The sequence below is a fragment of the Sprattus sprattus genome (genome assembly GCF_963457725.1).
Source record: "Sprattus sprattus genome assembly, chromosome: 14".
In the NCBI taxonomy this organism is placed as follows: Eukaryota; Metazoa; Chordata; class Actinopteri; order Clupeiformes; family Clupeidae; genus Sprattus; species Sprattus sprattus.
In genome coordinates this window covers 19,414,797-19,437,296 of record NC_137912.1, presented here as the reverse complement: position 1 = coordinate 19,437,296, position 22,500 = coordinate 19,414,797, and the positions used below count along the sequence as shown (strand labels likewise).

The 22,500-nt window shown below is 43.9% G+C and overlaps 3 protein-coding genes across 3 annotated transcripts in view; all 3 read left to right on the top strand.

Annotated features, from left to right (window-relative positions):
• Window positions 1-10,792, top strand: part of slco1d1 (solute carrier organic anion transporter family, member 1D1) — a gene marked incomplete at both ends in the record, with an annotated part of 15,682 nt that extends 4,890 nt beyond the window's left edge. Inside the window, 9 exons of the mRNA XM_080851283.1 lie at window positions 1-93; window positions 2,219-2,479; window positions 4,014-4,178; window positions 4,852-5,047; window positions 5,447-5,612; window positions 7,058-7,242; window positions 7,675-7,739; window positions 10,168-10,285; window positions 10,603-10,792. The exon at window positions 1-93 is cut by the window's left edge and continues 6 nt beyond it. Coding sequence (XP_080707409.1) covers window positions 1-93; window positions 2,219-2,479; window positions 4,014-4,178; window positions 4,852-5,047; window positions 5,447-5,612; window positions 7,058-7,242; window positions 7,675-7,739; window positions 10,168-10,285; window positions 10,603-10,792 — 1,439 coding nt within the window. The remainder of the gene's footprint in view (window positions 94-2,218; window positions 2,480-4,013; window positions 4,179-4,851; window positions 5,048-5,446; window positions 5,613-7,057; window positions 7,243-7,674; window positions 7,740-10,167; window positions 10,286-10,602) is intronic.
• A 6,278-nt stretch (window positions 10,793-17,070) lies between these two features.
• LOC308375553 (solute carrier organic anion transporter family member 1C1-like) lies at window positions 17,071-18,803 on the top strand (the record flags this gene model as incomplete). Its single annotated transcript, XM_080851719.1, has 4 exons — window positions 17,071-17,169; window positions 17,606-17,747; window positions 18,012-18,144; window positions 18,611-18,803. 4 exons carry the CDS (start codon window positions 17,071-17,073, stop codon window positions 18,801-18,803), a joined length of 567 nt encoding a protein of 188 aa, XP_080707845.1.
• A 191-nt stretch (window positions 18,804-18,994) lies between these two features.
• The window catches only part of LOC308375552 (uncharacterized protein), a gene marked incomplete at both ends in the record, with an annotated part of 22,936 nt that continues 19,430 nt past the window's right edge, over window positions 18,995-22,500 (top strand). Inside the window, 4 exons of the mRNA XM_080851718.1 lie at window positions 18,995-19,115; window positions 19,350-19,448; window positions 19,672-19,893; window positions 21,147-21,311. Of these exons, the coding sequence (XP_080707844.1) occupies window positions 18,995-19,115; window positions 19,350-19,448; window positions 19,672-19,893; window positions 21,147-21,311 (607 nt within the window). The remainder of the gene's footprint in view (window positions 19,116-19,349; window positions 19,449-19,671; window positions 19,894-21,146; window positions 21,312-22,500) is intronic.

Below are 22,500 nucleotides of genomic sequence, written 5' to 3'. Positions count from 1 at the left end.
TACAGACAGTGGGAATCATGGGCCCAGTGTTTGGCTACCTTCTGGGGTCTTACTGTGCAAAGATCTATGTGGATATCGGTGCTGTCGACCTTGGTAAGTCCTCCTCCTTTCATTTTGTCTAGATTTGGAGGTATGACGCTCCATGTTCAGGGCATTCCAAGACAACATCAGATTATTGTTTTTCAATCCAACACTTCACCACATACAGGTCACAATACAGGCTTTATTAGCGCATCCTAAATCAATACAATAAATAGCCATATGATAAACCAATACAATAGATAGCCATATTTTAAACCAATAAGATAGATAGCCATACTCTAAACCAATACGATAGCTAGCCATATTCTAAACCAATAAAATAGATAATCATATGCTTAAACCAATACGATAGATAGCCTTATGCTAAACCAATACGATAAATAGCCATACACTTAACCAATACGATAGATAGCTATATGCTAACCCAATACCCTTAGACATACTATTAGTTGTGACACAGCACTCCTCCATCATCGATGCCGCTGAAAAACTCTGTTGATTTGTCTGATGTGTACTAAAGAGAGAGAGAGAGGGAGCAACAGCACTGGTGTCTGTGCATGTAGGCCTCAGTACTAAACAGTGCCAGAGGTCAGTGGCGTGTCTGCAGATGGCTATCTCCTTGGCTGGAGTCCTCCGGTCAGAAACTGTGCAGAGGGTCACCAATGAATTGCAAGCAGTTGAATAATGTTTGTTTTAGGCTTAACTGGCTGTGCATTTTTTCAGGGAGAACGACATTGGTAGGTTGGGGATGTATATCTACCTAAATATTAAGATTACATGTGAGAAAAAATGTTGTTACCTTTTTTATCCCTATATAGCCTTGTATATGATCTGTTCCTCATGCTTGCTTTGGCAATACTGTTTCTTAAGGCCATGTCAATAAAGCAAGTCTATTTGAATGTAACTGAACTGAGAGAGACTCAGAGAGAGACCTTTACTTAACAAATTTGGCAGTAACGTGATTTTTTTTGGCATCAACACAATTCGATACATTGGTACATACCCAATAATTATACCCATGATCAAGTTTTTGAGAGGGAGAGCCAGAGGGAACTGCATTTGTGAGAGGGGGAGGTGGTGTTTGTGGTGCTCTGTCTCGGTTGCAGTGTTTCATTTTGAAATAGGCAAGATTTATTTTAAATGGAGCTTCTGAGTGGGGCGCACGTCTTCCAACTTTGTGTACACTGTGCAGCGCTTGAATTACTCCCCCCTTTCCGGATGCTGCAGGTCAAGTTCCACTCTGTCTTATAGTCTCTCTGTTGTTTTGTTATAAACACCCCCATTGTCAGGGCAGAAATATTCAAGGTTAGGCTTAAATACTCCGGGCTAGCGCCCTGTCAACAATGACCTAACAATGCCACTGGCAATCAGCAATGACACATCAAACCAGGCTATGAAAAGCAACTTTTATTTTACGAGCCCAGCTTCTAATACGGTGTGTTCATGTTACATATCTGTTTATTTTCCTTGAAGACAAAATTATATTAGCATTTTCTCAGGTAGCAATGCTAAATCAATAGCAAGTGTTCAAACACTAATACTCAGAATGAAGAGAGGACACAACAGCATGTTTGCAGACAAACTGTGCCACACTGTAAAGCATTAACTCAAATAGCCTGCCAATGTCTGACCGGTTGACCAAGTTCATCCTCAGTTTGGTACATGCAGGCTCATGTTAGGCTAACCCATTTAATGTCTGAAAACAAAATCAAAGGGTCCCTATGCAGAAATAAGAGAACAGATCTTGGATGCTTAGTGACCCACTCCAGTAAATCCCAACCATTGGTGCTGTCAAAATAAACATGGTAACTCATGTGCGTTAATTTACTCAATAAATTAGAACTGAAATGATGCTGTCTCCAGACATCGCATTGCTGATTAAATCATTCTAAAACATTATTTTTCTTTTAACTTGACTGAACGAAAAGGTGCTAAAACTTCACTGTGGAACTACCTTCAAATTAACTTCAAAATGTGTTGCTCCCTAAGTGCATATCCATAGTTTGTTTCTACAGAGAGGTTTTTGAACCTGAAATGGTTCCTGCCGTGGGAATAATTCTCATGTTTGTTGGCCATCAACCATGTGGTCTCACGTTGAGTAGGGGCCTGGTGGATGGTTCTGATTTGTCCTGATATGATAAGATTGACTGAGCTGTCTTTGACCCCCTCTCCTCAGACTTGGTGACCATCAACCATAAGGACTCGCGCTGGGTGGGGGCCTGGTGGATGGGCTTCATCATCACTGGCACCGTCATGCTCCTCGCCGGCATCCCCTTCTGGTTCCTGCCCAAATCCCTACCGAAGCAGGAGAAGAAGCAGAAAAAGATGGCTGACGGGGCCGCCGAGGACCAGGGCACCTTCCTGCCCCACGAGGACAACAAGGAGGTGGCCACTGCTGAGAAAGAACCACCCATTAACATGACAGCACTGGCTAAAGGTAGGGGTTACTGAGAGTTAGGCCCAATCTCAATACTTCCCCTTACCCCTTATCTTCCCCCTTACCCTTGAAATTGCGCGTTCATGTGAGAGCTAGTGGTGTCTCAATACCCAATTTGATCAAGATTAAGGGATAAGATTAAGGGCTATCTACCCCTTATTTTTAAGATTATATGAGAGCTCACTTGCTCCTCCAAGGGCTATCCCAGAGCACATAGTGAAACCAGTTCGGGAATTTTCAAAAAAACATGGCTGCTTGAAGCGAGGAATATTTTACATGAATAAAGCTATCTACACAACTTTTTATATGTTTATAATGACTCGGTTTGATCTGAAATGTGCTACACGTACGATGCATAGTATTGTAGGTCTTAACTGAAGCTTTCAAACGGTAGTTTTGCAGCCCTTGGCCCTTACACTTGCACAGACAAAGACAAAGCAAAAGGGGCAAGGGGAAGAATCGAGATTCGGCCTTAGTCTTAGGCAGTCATTTGTTGGCTAACTTCATGTTTGACTTAAGGAATCAAATGCTTGGTTGCTTTTAGCAACTTATCTTTGAGCACCAACTACTGACTAGAGAAGAATTCCTTAAAAACTGAGAAAGGTTCCCTAAAAACACTAACAAAAGGTATGGTTTGTTGGCCTTGGTTGAACTGTAGTCAAAAAGACAGATATGTTGGGAAGTCCATTTAACTCATGAGGAGTTAACTGTGATGTGATGCATGTGAAATGTGTGTTCAACAACTATGCAGAGACCTTTCATCCTCATGAAGCATTTACAGGGGCAAAGTTTCTACATCTCATGCCAACGCCTTGTGTAGATAGCATGTGTGTGTGTGGGGGGGGGGACAGTGCTGTCAGGGAGTCTGTCCATGGGAAAGGCAGAGGGTGAGAGAGGTTTAAGGTTTTCTTTATAACATGGTTTACCTTTACCTTCTAAATCTTTTAAACCTTGTGTAAAACAAGCAAGCTAAAAGCCAACAGACATAGACATGCCTTACAAATACCAAGAACAGCACAGCTAGCACTGATGATGACTAGGTAGCTCACTTTTTTGTGACTCATGTATTCTGGATTATTATGCAATGTTTTGTGGTAAAAACTGGCTGTTGTGGACGACAGGTTTGTTTATCTTTCCTTCAAATCAGTGGCGCCCCCACCTCTATACAAAATATGCACTGTCACTAGGACTTATGTGACAGTAAATTGAAATAGCTTTGAAAAGAAAGCTAATAGTGTAATTGAACTTTGTATCACACAGTATGCTTACTGTTGCTGATAATCATGGTGATGGGATCAGTACACATTTGAACTATGTGAACAAAAACATGTATATGTGTCTGCATATGTGTGTGTGTGTGTGTGTGTGTGTGTGTGTGTGTGTGTGTGTGTTTGTGTGTGTGTGTGTGTGTGTGTGTGTGTGTGTGTGTGTGTGTGTGCGTGTGTGCGTGTGTGCGTGTGTGTGTGTGTGTCTGCATGATGTTTGCATGTATCCAGTGCTGAATCCCTCCTGACTCACACTGTTTGTCGTGCAGACTTTCTGCCCTCACTGCGCAGGTTATTCAGCAACTCTGTGTACAACCTCATCATCTGCACCTCGCTCGTGGCGGTTAACGGCTTCATCGGCATGATCACCTTCAAGCCCAAGTTCATGGAGCAGACCTACGGACAGTCCCCCTCAAAGGCCATCTTCCTCATAGGTACAGTCCCCCTAAAAGACCTTCCTCATCATATGTACGGACCATCTTCCTCATAGGTACAGTCCCCCAAAAAGACCTTTCTCCTCATATGTACGGACCATCTTCCTCATAGGTACAGTGCCCCTAAAAGACCATCTTCCTCATAGATACAGACAGTCCCCCTCAAAAGACCATCTTCCTCATAGATACAGACCATCTTCCTCATAGGTACAGTCCCCCTAAAAGACCATCTTCCTCATAGGTACAGTCCCCCTAAAAGACCATCTTCCTCATAGATACAGACAGTCCCCTTCAAAAGACCATCTTCCTCATAGGAACAGTCCCCCTAAAAGACCATCTTCCTCAAGGGAGGTAGGAGGAGGAGAAACCTGCCCTTTTATCTGTGGTCTGTCTACTGAGAGCATTGTAAAGCCTATTAAACCCCATTTAAACAGGATTAGATAAGAGTTTCAACATTCACCCGGTTAAGCCAAGTCAAAGTCCTTGGCTTGGTTAACTAGTCATGCTATAGACACACAATGCAAACAAACGGCAATAAAGTTAGCCCCCTCCCCCTCTCACACACGCACACACACACATAACTATCCTATAAGAAACACAACAAAAGAAACAAAACATTTAACTCTTATAGTAAAAATCAAATCAATTCATGCTGGTTTCTGATCCCTTCCAGGCGTAATGAACCTACCTGCAGTGGCTCTGGGCATCATCACGGGCGGCTTCATAATGAAGCGGTTCAAACTGACCGTGCTCGGAGCGGCACGTATCTCCCTCAGCGCCTCGTTCATCTCTTTCTGCCTGATGTTGTCACAGTACTTCATGCAGTGTGACAATGCCCAGGTCGCCGGGCTCACCATCAGCTACCAGGGGTGAGCATAGTGTGTGTGTGTGTGTGTATGGATGTACAGTATGTATGTATCAAAGTACTCCCTGCAGTGTGACAATGTGCAGGTGGCAGGACTCCTAGTCTACTACCAGGGGTGAGCAACATGTGCCTGTGTGTGTGTGTTTGTGTGTGTGTACTTCCTGCAATGTGACAATGCCTACAAGGGCTGAGGGGTGTGTGTGGTAGTTGTACCAGTAGCAGTAGTAGTAGTAGTAGTGTTAGTGGTAGAAGAAGTAGCAGCAGCAGTAGTGTTATTAGTAGTAGTAGAAGTAATAGCAGAAGTGTTATTATTATTATTAGTAGTAGTAGTGCTAGTAATAGTAGTAGTAGCAGCAGTAGTATAGTAGTTGTAGTAATAACTCCAGTCTTTTTCCTCTCTCAGTGTCCCTGAGTTATCGTATCAGCAGAGTAACCTGCTGTCTCAGTGTAATAGGGGCTGCTCTTGCTCCATTAAGCACTGGGACCCAGTGTGTGCTCACAACGGCATCACCTACGCCAGCCCATGCCTGGCAGGGTGCCAGACTTCAACGGGAGTCGGCAAAGAAATGGTGAGTCCTCACACACCTTTGGATGTGTCCACAAAACATACTTACAAACACACACACATACACACACACTCACCTACACACACACAACTATGGTATTCAAACATGAACAGCATGTAGTTTATCTGAGGTACAGATGCTCCATCCACTTTTGCAGTTACGAACTCACACAGACATGTGCACTCTTAAACAAAACCAATAACACACACACACACACACAAAACCAAATAAATCACACACTCACACTACCACACTCAAAAACACTACGCACTACTCTATCACCGCCTGGGAGCCTCTCCAGTCCAGCCGTTTGTGTTCAGTGTCTTGGGTGATTAACACTGCCCAGCCTTTCAGACAATTTTCCTGTCCACCCCATTCATCTGCCTCAGCTTTACAAACTGCCTCCATTCACAACCCCTTCTTCAGCGCAGGCCTTTATCCCCACAGAGCTGAGGGGCAGCAAGTACAGGCTGTTTTTCACTTTGAGTGCTCCATCTGGGAGTTAAAGCACTTGCCAGAACGGTGGTAGCATCAGGTTCTGCTAGCATGAGGCAATGTTAGCATCATGCTTTTCTAGCATCAGGCACCGCTAGTTTCAGGCTCTGTTAGTATATCGCTCTGCTATCATCAGACTTCATAGCATTAGGCACCACGAGTGTAAGCACTATTAGCATTGGGTTCTGTTAGTATCAGACTCCTCCAAGGACGTCACTTGACATTCATGGTTAAGGGGACCAAGCCACCACTACCAGGGGCTCTAAGCCATCATGGTGGTGGGAGGAGGGCTTAGAGTGACTGTTCATTGTTCATTTTAAAAAGCATTGCACATACAACCGGTTAAACAAACAGCTTCTTGCCCAGGTTGTTGCCACGGATCTTATAAAGGTTTGTATTGATAGGCTCTACTGACATAAATTATATCCATCACAAGTTGCAGCAGAACTGTTCCATTGTATTATACAGCGGTGGATTGCTGTCCAGCCTCTGCACTGGACGGAATTGTTATACTGAGATCGTGCAGCAGCCTGGCACTATGTCCCTGAATCGGTTCGTACTATCATGCTGGTAAGCCCCGTAGCAGCACTGTAGCCTCTGAGCTATTCTCCAGAACTAAAATGAGGTTGTGTCCGTGGAATATGCCAAAATCTACTTTTCCTATATAAGGCTATTCGTCAAAACAGATTGTATGCATCCAAAAGAAAGCATTAAATGAACAGGGACTCAGGCTTAGTTTCTAAATTGAGTGGAGTCAGATTAATTAAGTTTACCGAGACAGGGCCCTTTAATAAAATGATGTATTTCAGCGAAGAGCAGATTCCTTCGCCCACTCCCGGTTCCGTCGTTGTTCTGGAAAATGGATCCTTACACATGTGATGATTGGCATATCTGATAAATGGATGTAGATGTGTATGGTTAGACTCTTATCACATCTGTGTGTATTTCTCTAGATCTTCCACAACTGCACGTGTGTGGACGAGGTGGCAATGCCCCCAGCCAACCTGTCTGCCACTCTGGGACAGTGCCCACGCAAGGGCGACTGCGACAGCATGTTCATGGTTTACATGGGCGTGTCTGTGGTGGGGGCGTTCGTGTCGGCCTGTGGGGCTACACCTGGTTACATTGTTCTGCTTAGGTAAGGATTGAAAAGCCTATATTGTCATTGTATTTGCATAATCTCCTCCTGTTGGTGCCACGAGGGACAACATACAGTATAACAGAAATACATAAATAGGGACAGATACAGTTTCACACTACTTTGAAATCATGAAAGCAGATAAACTCATCAAGCTACAGAAATCTAGTGTAAATAATTAAAAACTTGGAAACTTGCTGTTATCAGTAATGAAGTACGTATTAATGAATAACCATTTTTAACCCTTAAATAATTCATAATGAGCTTTATATAAATGATTATCCATTTCTGAAACTCTATACGTGTAAATCAGTGATCATAACATAATCGATTGCAAAAACATCCAACCATGCACATATTTATAATTGTACAATGGATTCTTACATGTTATTGTCTAATAATATTAAACTGTGAATATGACTGCGGTTTCAGATCCATAGCTCCTGATCTAAAGGCTTTGGCCTTGGGAATGCAGACGCTGATAGTCCGGACTTTGGGTAAGGACTGAATGCAAGCAGTACTCAACGTCTTCTAAAAGGTCTTCTGTTGTTGGTAGAAATGTCCTTGACATCATGAACAAATCATAGGTCAGAATGAGTACTGATGCAGCATGTTGCCCCCCTCTCGTGTGGAGTTCCTCAGAGTTCAATTTTAGGTCCCCTTCTATTCTCAGTATTTATTGGCCCTTGGATAGATATTCAGGAAGCATGGGAATTCTGATCATTGCTATGCCGATGATTTCTTTCCCTTATCAGTCTGAACATGACAGTTTAAAACCTCTTTTTATATTATGGATAACCCTAGTGATAGCTTCCAGAACCTTAATTAAAACAAAACAGAAGTTATTATGTTTGGTTCCTCTTCTGTCAGTGCAGATATTAGCACTGTACTTGGTACATTTTCACCATGTCAAAAGCCTGTCGTAAAAGAACCTTGGGGTAGGGATGCAAATGATTAATCGACTTTAGATTAATTGTCGATTAAGAGGTTGCTCGATCAAAATGTATTAATCACGATTAATCGCTAGAGGGCGCTAGCGCGAGAGACCGGTTGAAAACAAATGTTCTCTGTGTAATGCGGTATTGAAATACAATAGTTCCACTAGCTCACTCAGTTACCATTTGAACACCGTGCATGCTTCTGTCCTGCATGGCACCACCAGTTCACCTTGTCAACCTAAAAATCACAGCTACACTGTATTATACCTTCTCTCGCTTACTGCCGCGAGTTATGGCTTATAGTCTTAAAACTCAGGTTAGCTAATAGCTCGTTAGCGGGCTAGCTCACTGAGACTTCATAGAGTTAGCTACCTAGCTCGTTAGCGGGCTAGCTCACCTTGCTATGAATGTGAATATCTCTGTCTACTCCCGCGCTAACGTGTGCCCGCGAGTTTGGCTCATGAGAGTAAGTAAGTAAGTAAGAGTTGAGTTGGCTATTTAGCTTGATAGCGGACTAGCTCACTCAGGCTTAATGATTAGATACCTAGCTCGTTAGCGGGCTAGCTTACCTTTGCCTGATGGCTTGTCATTAAGAAGGTAAAGTTACTCTATCCCTCACTACCGTGAGCGCGAGTTAAACTTCAGAGAGTTGTGTTGGCTATTTAGCTTGTAATAGCCTAGATGCAGTTTCTTCATAATCTATAGGCTCAATAATATTCTGTTTGGCTCTATTTAATTTCTTCTATTCTTTTTTGTTTTATGTCTGTTTCAAATGCAAGAACTGAGCCAGTCCATAATTTATTTCTTTTTTTTTAAATTAATGAATGGATTTTGTTATACCATAAAAAAACTTTTCTGCTTTCTTTTCCTAATGCATAATTACTTGAGGAATGTATAATAGAATTATCATAATGTAATGTAATATAATAATAATAGGGCCTATTTTTAAAGGCCCTATTGAAGCACTGAAACTCAGGTGAAAAACGCCGCTTATCAATTAATCGAAAGTCGATCGATAAGATTATCAACTAATGATTAATGAATTAATCGATAATTTGCATCCCTACCTTGGGGTTTTCTTTGACTCAGAATTAGAATATATTATGTGGTTAGTGCTTTGTTCAACTAACTGAGAACAATAGCTAAAGTGTGAAATGTTCTGTCCCTAAAGATTGTGAGAAGATTGTCCACGCTTTTATATCTTCCAGACAGGACTATTGTAATGCATTACTTTCAGGCATAGGCCGGATGTCACTTCATAAACTGCAAGTCGCCAAAATGCAGCACCTGCACTTAGGACCAAGAAGTTCCTTTTTATTTTGTTCTTCTATTAGGTTTTCTTTGTGGTATTTATTTATTTATTTATTTTGTATTCTTTTATTTGTGTGAGTTGTTAATGTCTTTACTTAATTCTTGTATAAATGTATCATCAATATATTTACCTTGACTAGAAAGCACTTTGGTACAAGTCCTGTTGTTTTTAAATGTGCATCGCAAATAAAGTTAATTTCACTGAAGAGAATGGTTTAGTTAATGGTAGATGGTTAATGGGTAATAGTTCATATAATGGTTAATGGTTTAGGTTTATGGTTTAGTTTTTCTGTAGCAATAAAGTTAAATCAATGCCTGTGCAGGTTTTTTTTCCTCCCTATCCCCATCCAATACTTTTATAGCACATTCATGGGCATAACACCACACACACACATATTGGTGTTAAGCTAGTGCAGACACTTGTAAATGAACGTGGCGATTCCTGGAGACCCCACTGTCTCTAGGTCTTCAGAATGCTGGAGACCCCACTGTCTCTAGGTCTTCAGAAGGCTGGAGACTGCACTGTCTCTAGGCCATTAGGAGACTAGAGACCCCACTGTCTCTAGGTCATTAGGAGACTAGAGACCCCACTGTCTCTAGGTCATTAGGAGACTGGAGCTGGAGATGCACTGAAGAGCACCTGTGACGCTTGTGATCTGTGTTACCCCCTCTGCAGGTGGAATCCCTCCGCCCATCTACTTTGGGGCGCTGATAGACCAGACGTGTCTGAAGTGGGGAAGCAAACGGTGTGGGGGTCAGGGGGCATGCCGACTCTACGACACATTTGCTTTCAGGTGAGAGAAGAGTGGTTGAGTTCAGAGCATGAGAAATGTAAACAAATACAATGACTCGTCTCAAATTGAGAAATTACAGCAATCATCAAAATCACATGTATACTTGAGAACCCGACGCTCTATAAAGCTATCAGAATTGTGCTTAAAGTCTGTGTTGTACGACATAAAGACTAATCTGTAGCATATGTGTACTGCCTCACTATCTCTCTCCATACTGATCTCTATCACATACACACTGCCTCACCATCTGTCTTGGTACTGATCTTTATCACATACGCATTGCCTCACCATCTCTCCATACTGTTTATCTCCTACAGAGCACGTTTCCTGGGGCTGATCTACGGGCTTTATGCACTGTCCTACCTTCTGTGGGGTGTGCTGTACCGCACTCTGGTCAAGCGGCACAGGAAGCTGGCTCTGAAGACCCAGGCCAAGGGGCAGGGGGCCAACGGTTGCCCTGACGAGGGCAAGAGCAAAGAAGAGCTGGAGAGGGAGACCACCATCTGAAGGGGCCTAGGGGAAGGACTCACAGTGAAAGGTGCAATGTGTAGTTTTTATGTTGTCAAAAACCAAACTGTTGACAACTGTGACATGGTTCTTTATTTCTTTCATTTATTTCCAAATTTATCCCGGGAAATTTTAAGAAACTAAAACTAAACTGAAAAAGAATGTGAATCTGGCAGAGATATCCATAGAATGAAGAGCAATGACTTTTCACAACAAAAACTGAAAATTGCATCCATTTGGTCTGGCCCGGCCAATCATCATTAAAAGTACTCAAAATAGGTATATTCACAGCCATAACTGGCCAATCAGCACTGCCGGTTAATTTCCATGGTTACATATCTTCTTCTTTGTTGCTGTGCAAGGTCAGCTGCAATTTCACTTTTGAAATATTTCTTACAGCTCTTACAGTACATATCAGAGGCGTAGCGTGATAGTTGATATACGTTAAAATGTTTGATGGTGTTTTTTATTCTCTGAATGAATGTTGCTGTTTAAGTGTTTTGCTGTCTTTCATGAGTTGAAATGTCATGTTTCTTTTTTTTTTGTAATTCAAGTTTAAAATGTCATGTTTCTGATTACATTTGTAAATGACTGCTCACTGCTGCTTCATAGAACTTTTGTAATACTGGTGTATAGTATAATACTTCAATTAAATTATTGTATTAATAATATGTTTTTCCATCGTTCAAAGCATTGGTAACATAGTTTTTACTTGTTAGTTTTTTTCTTTGTGATTGAGATAAAATGCTTGTGCTGAGTGAAAGTGTAGAGTGTAGTGTTATAAAATCACCACAGGGTGGTGCTGTTCACAAACGCATAGCAGCTAATATCGCTTATGTGGGTGTTGTTCAAAACTATGGAAAAGCACTTTGTATACATTCAAACATCCTGAATGATAAAGAGAAATATGACATGAATAAATGAAAATAACCAACAAATGTCAAAATAAATTATTGTTTCTGCTACATGTTCAGCCTATTGCCCGACGAGTAAAACACGTTTCAGTCCAAGTCAAGTTTGACCTTTGATCCACATACAGAGGGAAAATGTAAAAATATGAGTTCAAATACATTTCACAAGTAATTCATTTAATAATTAAATCAAGCAATCGACCCATGTGAGCTGACATGGTGTTTTCCCCTGTCTGTGCAGTGCAAGAATGTGGAAGTTATTAACTTCTAATCCCTTAAACTCCCTGCATTGTGGCAAAGCTGCTTGAGTTCCCCCCCTCCCCTCTCCCTACTCCGCAACCCTCCTAGATCAGCAGATCCAAAACCAGTTCACCTCTCCTTGTTCGCATTAGTTAATTTAGCAGATACTTTTATCCAGTACACCGGTGTACATTTTCATCAGAATTTTCATCAGAAAGTACGCTCCCTGGGCATCCACTCTATGAACATCACGTTGTGAGCACCTTGCCCAAACAAGACATTTCTGGGGTAAAGAAACTAAAATGAATCTGAATCTGACACGGAATGAAGAGCAATGACTTTTGACATCAGAATCTGCAAATTGCATCCTTAAACATTTGGGGTTGGTCACTGATTGCATCTTGTTTCACCGCCTGCCAAAACTCTTTTTACATTTACTCATTTAAGCAGACACTTTTGTCCGTAGTGGCAGTGGAGATATACATTTTCATCAGTATGTGCACCATGATCTCAGTGTTGATTTATTACAGTTATTACCTTGCTCTACACATAACTCAGTTGAAACACAGGGAGGTCCACCTTCCCCACTATCACTCTTTTACTCTAATACATCTCCAGCTGATCCCAGATCAGCCGGACACTACTGAATGTGTCGGCACCCTACTTACACACCGCATGCTGGCAACTATGCCAATTACTCTGTACTCCAGGCAACCAGGCAACCAACCCTGCCAGAATGTGTGCGTGTGTGTGTGTGTGTGTGTGTGTGTGTGTGTGTGTAGAATGTGCACGTGAGTGCGCAGAAACAGTGGGAGCACTAAAACAATGGGGGTACAGTGTTCCCTGGTTCAGTTTTGTAACCAGCAATGGTGGCAGTTCAGAGAGGACAAAGCTGTGGAGCATTTCTGAATGGAAATAACGTCAAAGAAATCAAATATCAGTGTTCAAACTTAAGTCACACTTTAAAGGGTTTTCCTTGACCCTCTGGCTCTTTATGCATTTTTTGGCAAACAATTACATTTTGCGTCAATCATATATTAAGTCTGCCAGCTTTTGCTTTTTGGCTGGCCACTACAGGGAGCTCAGCAAAAGCATGCCCCAGAAGGGCAGGGCAGGGAGGAAAACTGCCCTCTATACCCCTGTCACACACACACACACACACACACACACACACACACACACAAATCCATCTGAAAAGTGTGTCTCCCTGTTAGCTACCCCTCCTGTCCTTGCGCGCGCGCGCACACACACACACACACACACACACACACACACACACACACACACACACACACACACAAAGAGCCCTCTTCTGAAAGGCATCTGTCACAGCGTTGGCCTCCTCCTCTCGGTTGGCATGCGGCTGGAATAGAAATGTGTAGCACCCTTTTGTTTGGCCTCCAGTTCTCAGCAGAGCCCCGGTCCCCTCTGCCTAAAAACACACTGGGAGCAGAGACACCAGAGAGAGACACAAAGAGAGAAAAAGAGACATAGAGAAAGAGAGAGCGAGGCAGAGAGAAAGAAAGAGAGACAGAGAGAGAGAGAGAGAGAGAGAGAGAGAGAGAGAGAGAGAGAGAGAGAGAGAGAGAGAGAAAGAGCAGGGAAAGCACAGAGCACTGGTCCCCTCTGCCTAAGCCTCACTGGGAGAACAGACTGAGAGAAAGAGAGAAAGAGAGAGACCTGACCGTCACCCCCTTTACCGCACCGCTAGCCCAGGCTGCTACCCTCCATATAAAACACTCCACCACCATCCTCTAAGCCATCCTCCACCTGGGCAGACCACCTCCTCTGGCTGACAGCTGAGCCCATCACACCTCGCCCAAAGAGACCCCAGACTGGAGCACAGTAATGCAGAGGCGCTGAGAGAACAGGAGGCACTTCAGATGGGTGAGATCAAACAGCTGCTCAGTACATCTACTCTAAATCATATGGAATGCACTGAAGCAGTTTGGTTCTCGGAAAGGTTTGTATCATTGCGAAAATGTCATTGTTGTAATTTGTTTTTTATGTCCTCCATTGGAACACAAAATGTTCAGGGCCTGAACTCATCCTCTGTTTGCCTGAAATGTAAAGGAGAACATTAAAGGTATTGACATACTGATATCACTGGAAACACGGTGTAAAGAAGACAAATTCACTCGATGTCCCCTAGACTACGAAGGAATAATAGTATCATCACCAGAACTCAGCACAGTACAGCAGGGAGGTTTGGTAACAAGGTACAAATCAACCTGCCTAATCAGCGTCATGAAAACAGGCGAATATCATATCTGGCTAAACTTCTGGAAAGAAGACAAAAAGATCTCTTATGAATCTGCCTATTACAATGATGACACATTTACATTAGAGATATGAAACTAGCTATTTTCAGGCCCAGGGAAATCTTCTTTTTTGAGGAGCACTGGACAGGCACCCAAAATGGTTTTGTAGTTACTGATTTAGTTTACCCCCACATTAAGACGTGCAATCTAGTTATAAACAGAAAAAGGGAGCATAATGGAAGATACCTTTGGAAGACACACGTTTTACTCACCTTGGGAAAAGCATAGTAGATTCCGTGATAACCTAAATGAATCCTTTGTCATTCACTGTCAAGCCACTAACCCCATTTGTGATCAAAGCCAAATCACTGTGTTCATTACTGCCCAGTCAGCTGTTCCCCGCTAGGACAGTAGAGGAACTGAAGCCACTAGCTGGACTTGTGGGCTGGCTGAGATGGAGCATGAGAGTTTAGTCCCAACACACACCAGCTCCTCCATTCCATATGAGTGTGTGTGTCTGTGGGGGGGGGGGAGTGGGGTCCTTGGTCTGCCTGTAGCATCCTTGGTGACTGCTGGTGATTGTAGTATCTGCCGTGACTCTGCTGGTGATTGTGGTGTCCTTGGTGACTGCTGGTGAATGTAGTGTCCTTGGTGACTGCTGGTGATTGTAGTGCCCTCTGTGACTGCTGGTGATTGTAGTGCCCTCGGTGACTGCTGGTGATTGTAGTGCCCTCGTTGACTACTGGTGGTTGTAGTATCTGCAGTGCCTGTCTTTGGATTGTCATCTCGTCCAGTGTCAGAAACACCAGTCTCACAATCTCCAATTGACTGCAGAGTGCAGATGATTGGCTGTGCGTCACTCCAGAAGTATCCTTGTTGTGGCACTTGTTTTGGTTCTTGTTGGGGCACTTGTTTTGGTTCTTGTTGTATTCCTCTTGTCCGCTCTGTACAGGGGCTGAGTGCCTATCAAAGGGCCTCAAGGTTGTTGGGAGACGTTGTAAACTGCCCTATCTGGCTCAATTCTGTGCTATTCTCTGCAATTCCATGAAAGGGTCAAATTGTCTATAAAATTAATTCCTGAATCTTGTGAGCAAGGTGTTTTAACTGAGCAGTCGGGAAAAAACACAAAACTTCCCTGACAAAACAAAAGACAGAATAGCAAGACAGAATAGAAGAAGAGAAGAGGGAGCTTAGAAGCTAGCTGGGTTGACCACTGATCTCTGAACGGGAGGGAATTGTGGGAAATTGTTTGTCCTCCATGCCAGACACTGTGCATCCTGGCATGACTCTGACCTGGGCCACCGCACCTCCCTCTGTGCTCCGGATTGCTAATGAGTAAAAGAGGATCCTTTTGCTCTGTGTGCGTGTGTGTGTCTCTGTGTATGTGTGTGCGTGTCTGTGTGTGACTTTGTGTGTGTGTGTGTGTGTGTGTGTGTGACTTTGTGTGTGTGTGTGTGTGTGTGTGTGTGTTTGTGTGTGTGTGTGTTTGTGTGTGTCTGTGTGTTTGTTTGTGTGTGTGTGTGTGTGTGTGTGTGTGTGTGTGTGTGTGTGTGTGTGTGTGTGTGTGTGTGTGTGTGTGTGTGTGTGTGTGTGTGTGTGTCTGTGTCTGTGTGTATGTGTGTCTATGTGTATGTGTGTATGTGTATGGTGGCTTCTCGGTCTGTCAGTGCTGAATGAAACTGGGATAACCCAGTGAGGGAGAGAGGAGAGAGGGAAAGATAAAGAGAGAGAGAGAGAGGAAGGGAGGGAGAGGGAGAGAAAAGGAGAGAGAGAGAAAGAGGGAGGCAGAGAGAGAGAAAGAGGGAGGGAGGGAGGGAAGGAGGGAGAGGGAGTTATTAGGGGTAGAGCAGGCGGTGGGATTATCAAGTAAAAAGCGCTGAAACTAGCCAAAGCTCTCAGCTCCTCAGGCGGAAAACATGAGTAGTCGCTAGTGAACCAGACCGCCAGCTTCCCCCTCTCTACCTCTCTCTCTGATTGTCTATCCCTCTCTTTTTCCTCGGTTACAGACTCATGACAGCGATGGTTTCGGCTCGGCACCTGACCTCGGACATGGAGGGGCCGCTGTTCAGCTGACGCCTGCTGCCATACTGTGAGTTCTGAGTGGACAGGAGGAAGCCAGTGACCCAGAACAGAACCTGTCGGATCGGGCACCGGTGCCGGTAAGGTCGTGATTTGATGTTGTGGCTTTCTGGGTCGGCGCACATTCCTACCTGACAGGGAGCGTAACAGTGTCCTGAGCGCCAGAGAAGGGCCTATTGTTTGTTTCTGAGAGCTGGGCAAGAGTAAGGGGGGGGGGGGGGGGTAAAACCCAGAGGGGCTCATGTTCAGGGGGGCCAGGGTCAGACAGCTACTTCATAGCATTTGATATGTAGACTCTGTAGGCTGAGAGTTCCCAGTGTGCGGCTATGGTCTGCCGTAGAGTGAAGTTTGGGACAAGGAGGGAGGGGTGGCCGTCATCAGCTGAGAGTAAACTTGGCAATGGCTGTATGTAACAGGTCGCTCAATGTGTGTGTAACTCAACGTAAGAGGGAGAGACTGAAAACTCATTCCTTATCTATTCCTTAATTATCATTTCACATGTACTTCTACAATTATATTGTGGTTGTACTTAGATTCACCAAAGGAATAGAAGAAAGTCAAATCTGATCTTGGTGCCTTGAAGCAGAACTTCTGAGCTGCAATAGGTTCTCAGGGAACTGGAAACAAATTTTTCTGGAATTCTGGAACCAATAGCTCTGTTTGTTATTTATGCAAGAGCAGAGTGCCTTACACAGCTGTCCTGAGAGTAAGTGAAAGTTGAAACGTCAGAGTTCACAGCTGTCTGACCTTAATGACCCCCTTTCTCCTCCTCCCGTTTGTAGTAAAGATGAGTGTGGTGGCAGACGAGGACAGGCTGACAAGCCGAGAGGTCCTCTATGTGGCGGACAAGAAGGCCCGGGGAGAAGCCTGCTGCTCCACGCTAAAGGTCAGAATTCACCACCAGTACCACCACCAGCAGCAGCCGGCTGTGGAGTTAACAAAAAAACAGCCCATTTCATGCCAACTGTTGCCTTGGTAACTGGGTAAACACAGAGATAAACACCCTAGCAAGGTACTGGACTTAAATGTGTTTCTAGAGCGGTAACCTAAATGATATGCCTGAACTGTGATGAAACACATAAGTACTGGTGTTTATATTGACAAAATCATCATCTGGGGCTTCTTTAAGTCATGGAATGAGCAGTCCACCTACTCTGGCTTGTTGGTACCAGGTTGTCTTTCTCAGACTTCCTAACACTGAAACACATAAAACGCCTAATACAAGAAGAACAGAAGAGAAGAGAGACATTCTTTATTTTCTACTTGCTTTGTATTTTCCTCCTCTTGTCTCACTTTCCTCTCCTCTGTTTTGTTTTGGTCAGATGTTCATTGTAGCTCTGTCCTTTGCCTACTTCTCCAAAGCGCTGTCAGGCACCTACATGAAGAGCGCCATCACACAGATCGAGAGACGTTTTGACCTCTCCAGCTCTCTCATCGGCCTCATTGATGGCAGCTTTGAGATGGGTACGACTTAGAGTCTATGTGTAAAACTCAGTATTAGATGTCAGTCTTCAGAGATTCAGTGTTGTGGTCCAGGTTGAGTAACTCTCTGACTGGATTAGTTCAATTCATATAAGGGGGTACACATTCAAATTTGGAGTATTTGAAAAATCCCAAATCAAAGGTGATGATAATTAACATGCATTTACAAAAATCAAAAAGGAATCCTTGTAAGAAAATGACTTTGATTGCAGTAACAATTAAACATTCTAGATGTGTTCCATGCAGGTAATCTCCTTTTCCTGGCGTTCGTGAGTCACTTTGGGGCGAAGATGCACCGCCCTCGTCTGATCGGGATGGGCTGTTTCCTTATGGCAGTGGGCTCGGCGCTGACTGGACTGCCTCACTTCTTCATGGGACGGTACGAGTGCCAAGAAAACTCCCACACTGGGGTTGAGCCTGGAGGCACAGAAAGAAGAGTATGCTAGCATGGAGGCTAAGTTATAGCTAAGACTAGCAATTAGCGTGTCTCCTTATGAGTCATGAGGTGGGGTTAGCACATTACTCAGCTCTGTACCTATACCTAAAATATTTTTCAAGGCTCCTTCCCATACATGGAAAGAACCTGAAATCAACCTACAATCACTGGATGCTACCATCCATTGCTTGCATGTTTTTTATGCACAGCGTGCAGAAGTGCCTTCATCAAAAACACTCTAGAGCTTCTCAGTGCATGAATCTTATGGGGACTCCTCTGTGGTTTTGCTGACCTGCTGTGTGTGTGTGTGTGTGTGTGTGTGTGTGTGTGTGTGTTTGTGTGTGTGTGTGTGTGTGTGTGTGTGTGTGTGTGTGTGTGTGTGTGTGTGTTTGTGTGTGTGTGTGTGCAGGTATAAGTTTGACACGGTGATCCAGGGCTGGGAGAACAACAGTGTGAGCATTAGTCCCTGTCTAGACCCCACAGCTGCACTGGACTACCCAGAGGTCAAGATCGAGATCTCCCAGGACATGACCGCAGGTAGCAGCCCTCCAGACACTGGGGTCCATTTGTGTTACTGTACAATAGCAACAGTGGTTGCCTAGTAATGTTACTTAGCAATGCTTACCCATGTTTGTTCAGTTTCTGTTGAACATTACAGTTGTTTACTGGACATAAACCAGTGATAATCTGTGTAGAGCAACAAGCCTTCTGAAACTGAATGTTTTTTTGTCAATGTGTATTTGTGTGTATGTGTGGTCTCTCCCTAGAGTGTGAGAAAGAAGTGGGATCACACATGTGGATCTATGTGTTTTTGGGGAATGCCCTAAGGGGCATTGGGGAAACCCCTGTCACCCCCCTAGGAATCTCCTACATTGATGACTACGCCAAGGCCGAAAACTCAGCCTTCTACATTGGCAAGTCTTTCTACACTCTCTCTTTCAGCTAGTGTTAAAGTTATTGTTAGTGTTAGTGTAAGTGTTAGTGTTAGTGTGAGTGCTAATGCTCGTGTTAGTGAGAGTGCTAGGATCCCCTGTGACTTTTTACAGCCTTAGTCTCTCTGTGCTTCCTCCACAGCTAGGGCTAGTCTTAGTGCTAAGAGCCCCAGTGACGTCTTATAGCATTAGCCTCTCTGTCCGTCTCCTCCACAGCTTGTCTGCAGACCATCACTCTGCTGGGCCCCATGTTTGGGTTCCTGTTGGGTTCCATGTGTGCGAGACTCTATGTGGATATCGGATTTGTTGATGTTGGTAAGAAGTACTCATAGTCCACATTGAGATGTCCCTTTTGTACTGTAGGAGTTACTCAAAAAGAGTGTGGATATACTGAATCTGTGACTGCATGTTCATATGTGTGTATCTGTGTGTGTGTGCATCTGTGTGTGTGTGTGTGTGTGTGTGTGTGTGTGTGTGTGTGTGTGTGTGTGTGTGTGTGTGTGTGTGTGTGTGTGTGTGTGTGTGTGTCATCCTCCAGAGAGTGTGACCATCACTCCTAAGGATGCTAGGTGGGTGGGGGCATGGTGGCTCGGCTTCTTTGTGTCGGCTGTCATCATGCTGGTGTCAGGCATCCCCTTCCTGTTCCTGCCCCGCTCGCTGCCTAAGCAGGGCGAGCTGCCTGCAAACCCCTACAACCTGCCCAAGGCATCCACACCGGGCACCGATGGCAACGAGGTCAAGCTGGCCGCAGTCGCTAAAGGCAACCTCCTCTCCTCTGTTTTCCAGTAACCAAACTCATGTTCAGTCAGGCAGATTATTATTATTAATTATTCTTATCAAAATTCTATTCTTTATCAAAATTGTTTTTGGCTCGGCACAAGGTGATGTGGCCTTTGGGAATGATGCCACTATAGATATGTGTTATATCGAAGGGAGGGGGGTGTGGGGGCTGGAAATGAAGATGATATTTAATTCAAACCATGTTTTTACGACAAGCACTGCTTCAAAGCACTTGGGCGAGCCATTTGACTCACTCAAAGACAGGCAAAAACTATTTGCTTATGTAGGGCATCTTCACCTCCCCAGTCTGCTAGCCATAGCCTGCTGTATCCCAAAAAGGTCCACTTTGCGAAAAAGTTACCCCCACCAGTTAGCTATATAAATGCATACTGGTAATGTAATAAAATACAATAGAAAGACTGAGACCTTTAGTGGTGGCTGATAATAGTAATGTGACTGGGTTCCACATGGTGGAGGCTGTGCGGATAATAGTAATCTGGTTGAGTGACAAACGATGGTGGCTGTGCTGATAATAATAATTTGGTTGTGTGACACACCAGAGGGCAGATTGTGAAATGTCTTAGGATTGTGAGAGGGGATTTAGTCTCCTCCTGATCAGATGCCCAGCAGGTCACACAGAATTACCCTCCACCGCTGTGTACAAGCCCTTGCAAAGTCTGAGTCTGAGATATTTGACCTCTATACTCTATACTTATATGTGGGTGTGGATGTGTGTGCATTAATGTTTGGGTATATCTGTGATGTGTATATGTCTGTGAATGTGTGTATTTGTCTGTGCTTATGTGCATGTCTCTCTGTGTGTGCATGTGTGTATGGTTTTGTGTTTGTGTGTGTGTGTGTGTGTGTGTGTGTGTGTGTGTGTGTATGTGTGCATGTGTGTATGGTTTTGTGTGTGTGTGTGGATGTGTGTGTGTGTGTGTGTGTGTGTGTGTGTGTGCGTGTGTGTGCGTGTGTGTGGTTGTGTGTGTGTGTGTGTGTATGTGTGTGTGTGTGTGTGTGTGTGTGTGTGTGTCTGTGTATGTGTGTGTGTGTGCGTGTGTGGTTGTGTGTGTGTGTGTGTGTGTGTGTGTATGTGTGTGTGTGTGTGTGTGTGTGTGTGTGTGTGTGTGTGTGTGTATGTGTGTGTGTGTGTGTGTGTGTGTGTGTGTGTGTGTGTGTGCATGTGTGGTTGTGTTTACCTGTATGTCTGTACATGCATGCTCCCCTTTCCAGGCTTCCTGCCCTCTCTGAAACGCCTCGTGACCACGCCCACCTACTTCCTGTTGCTGTGTGGGGCTGTGCTGAAGTTCAACTCCTTCATTGGTCTGCTCACATTCAAGGCCAAATACATGGAGCAGCAGTTCGGCCAGTCAGCATCAAGAGCCAACTTTTTGATTGGTGAGCACAGGTGTACATCAGACCTACTCCACTAAACCCCACCCCCTCTAAAATGGTCCTCAAGTATGACAAACACAAGAGCACACACACCCACACACACACACACACACACACACACACACACACACACACACACACACACACACACACACACACATTTGATTGCTTTTATTTGGATCCAAAAGACAAGCGACAAGTTACAGGAACTAAATACTTTGGGAAGAGTCTTTGACAGGGTGACAGGTCTGATAGGCTTACAAACGTTTACCAGTTCTCTTAATAATGTAACACTCAAGAGTCAAGGAAAAACAAAACATCTTCGTCTCCATATTTGCTTGCTACCAATGATGGCTGAAGCAGAGCAGAATTTTGCTAGTCTTTTTGCCCCCTTTTTATGCAGCCCCCCCATCTGCAGCCCCCACACACGCACACACACACACACACACACACACACACACACACACACACACACACACACACACACACACACACACACACACACACACACACACACACACACACACACACACACACACACACACACACACACAAACATGCACACAAACATTCACATAGACATACACAGAATAGCACATACATATATACCATAAAGCCTTCATCACAACCACCACACTCATATGAGATCCATACACGATATTTAATCTAGCTGTTTAGATGTTTGCGTTACGCAATGGCTAGGGGCAGGGAAAGTTCAGTCATAACACCAGGCAACAATGGAAAGGATTTAATCAAGAGCCTTGCAGAGGGGTCCTGCTTTTCCCACACTCTAAATCACTCTCATTCCTCAAATTCCACACACACTATGCTGTCATGGCAACAAGGTTACTTGAGGGTGTTGCTTGAGTCCGCAGGAGGAGTCAAAGGTAAAGGGGTTGGCAGGTGTTTCCCCCTTCTCCAAATATTTAGTAAATATATGCAGACTAGTCTCAGTAGACCAGAAGTAACCTCAGCATTTTGTGCTTATATACTTTATGTAAACACAATGATTATATAATTACAGTGTGTGTTGGTATATCATAATACTGTGTCTGTTTACTTATACAGTATTCATTTATATTTACCCTGTAATAACCCTTAATTAACTATTATCTTTAGCAGATGCCTTATCCAATGTTTATTTAATGCTGTGACTAGCGATTATTTAATGTTATCTCCCTCTGGAACGAAA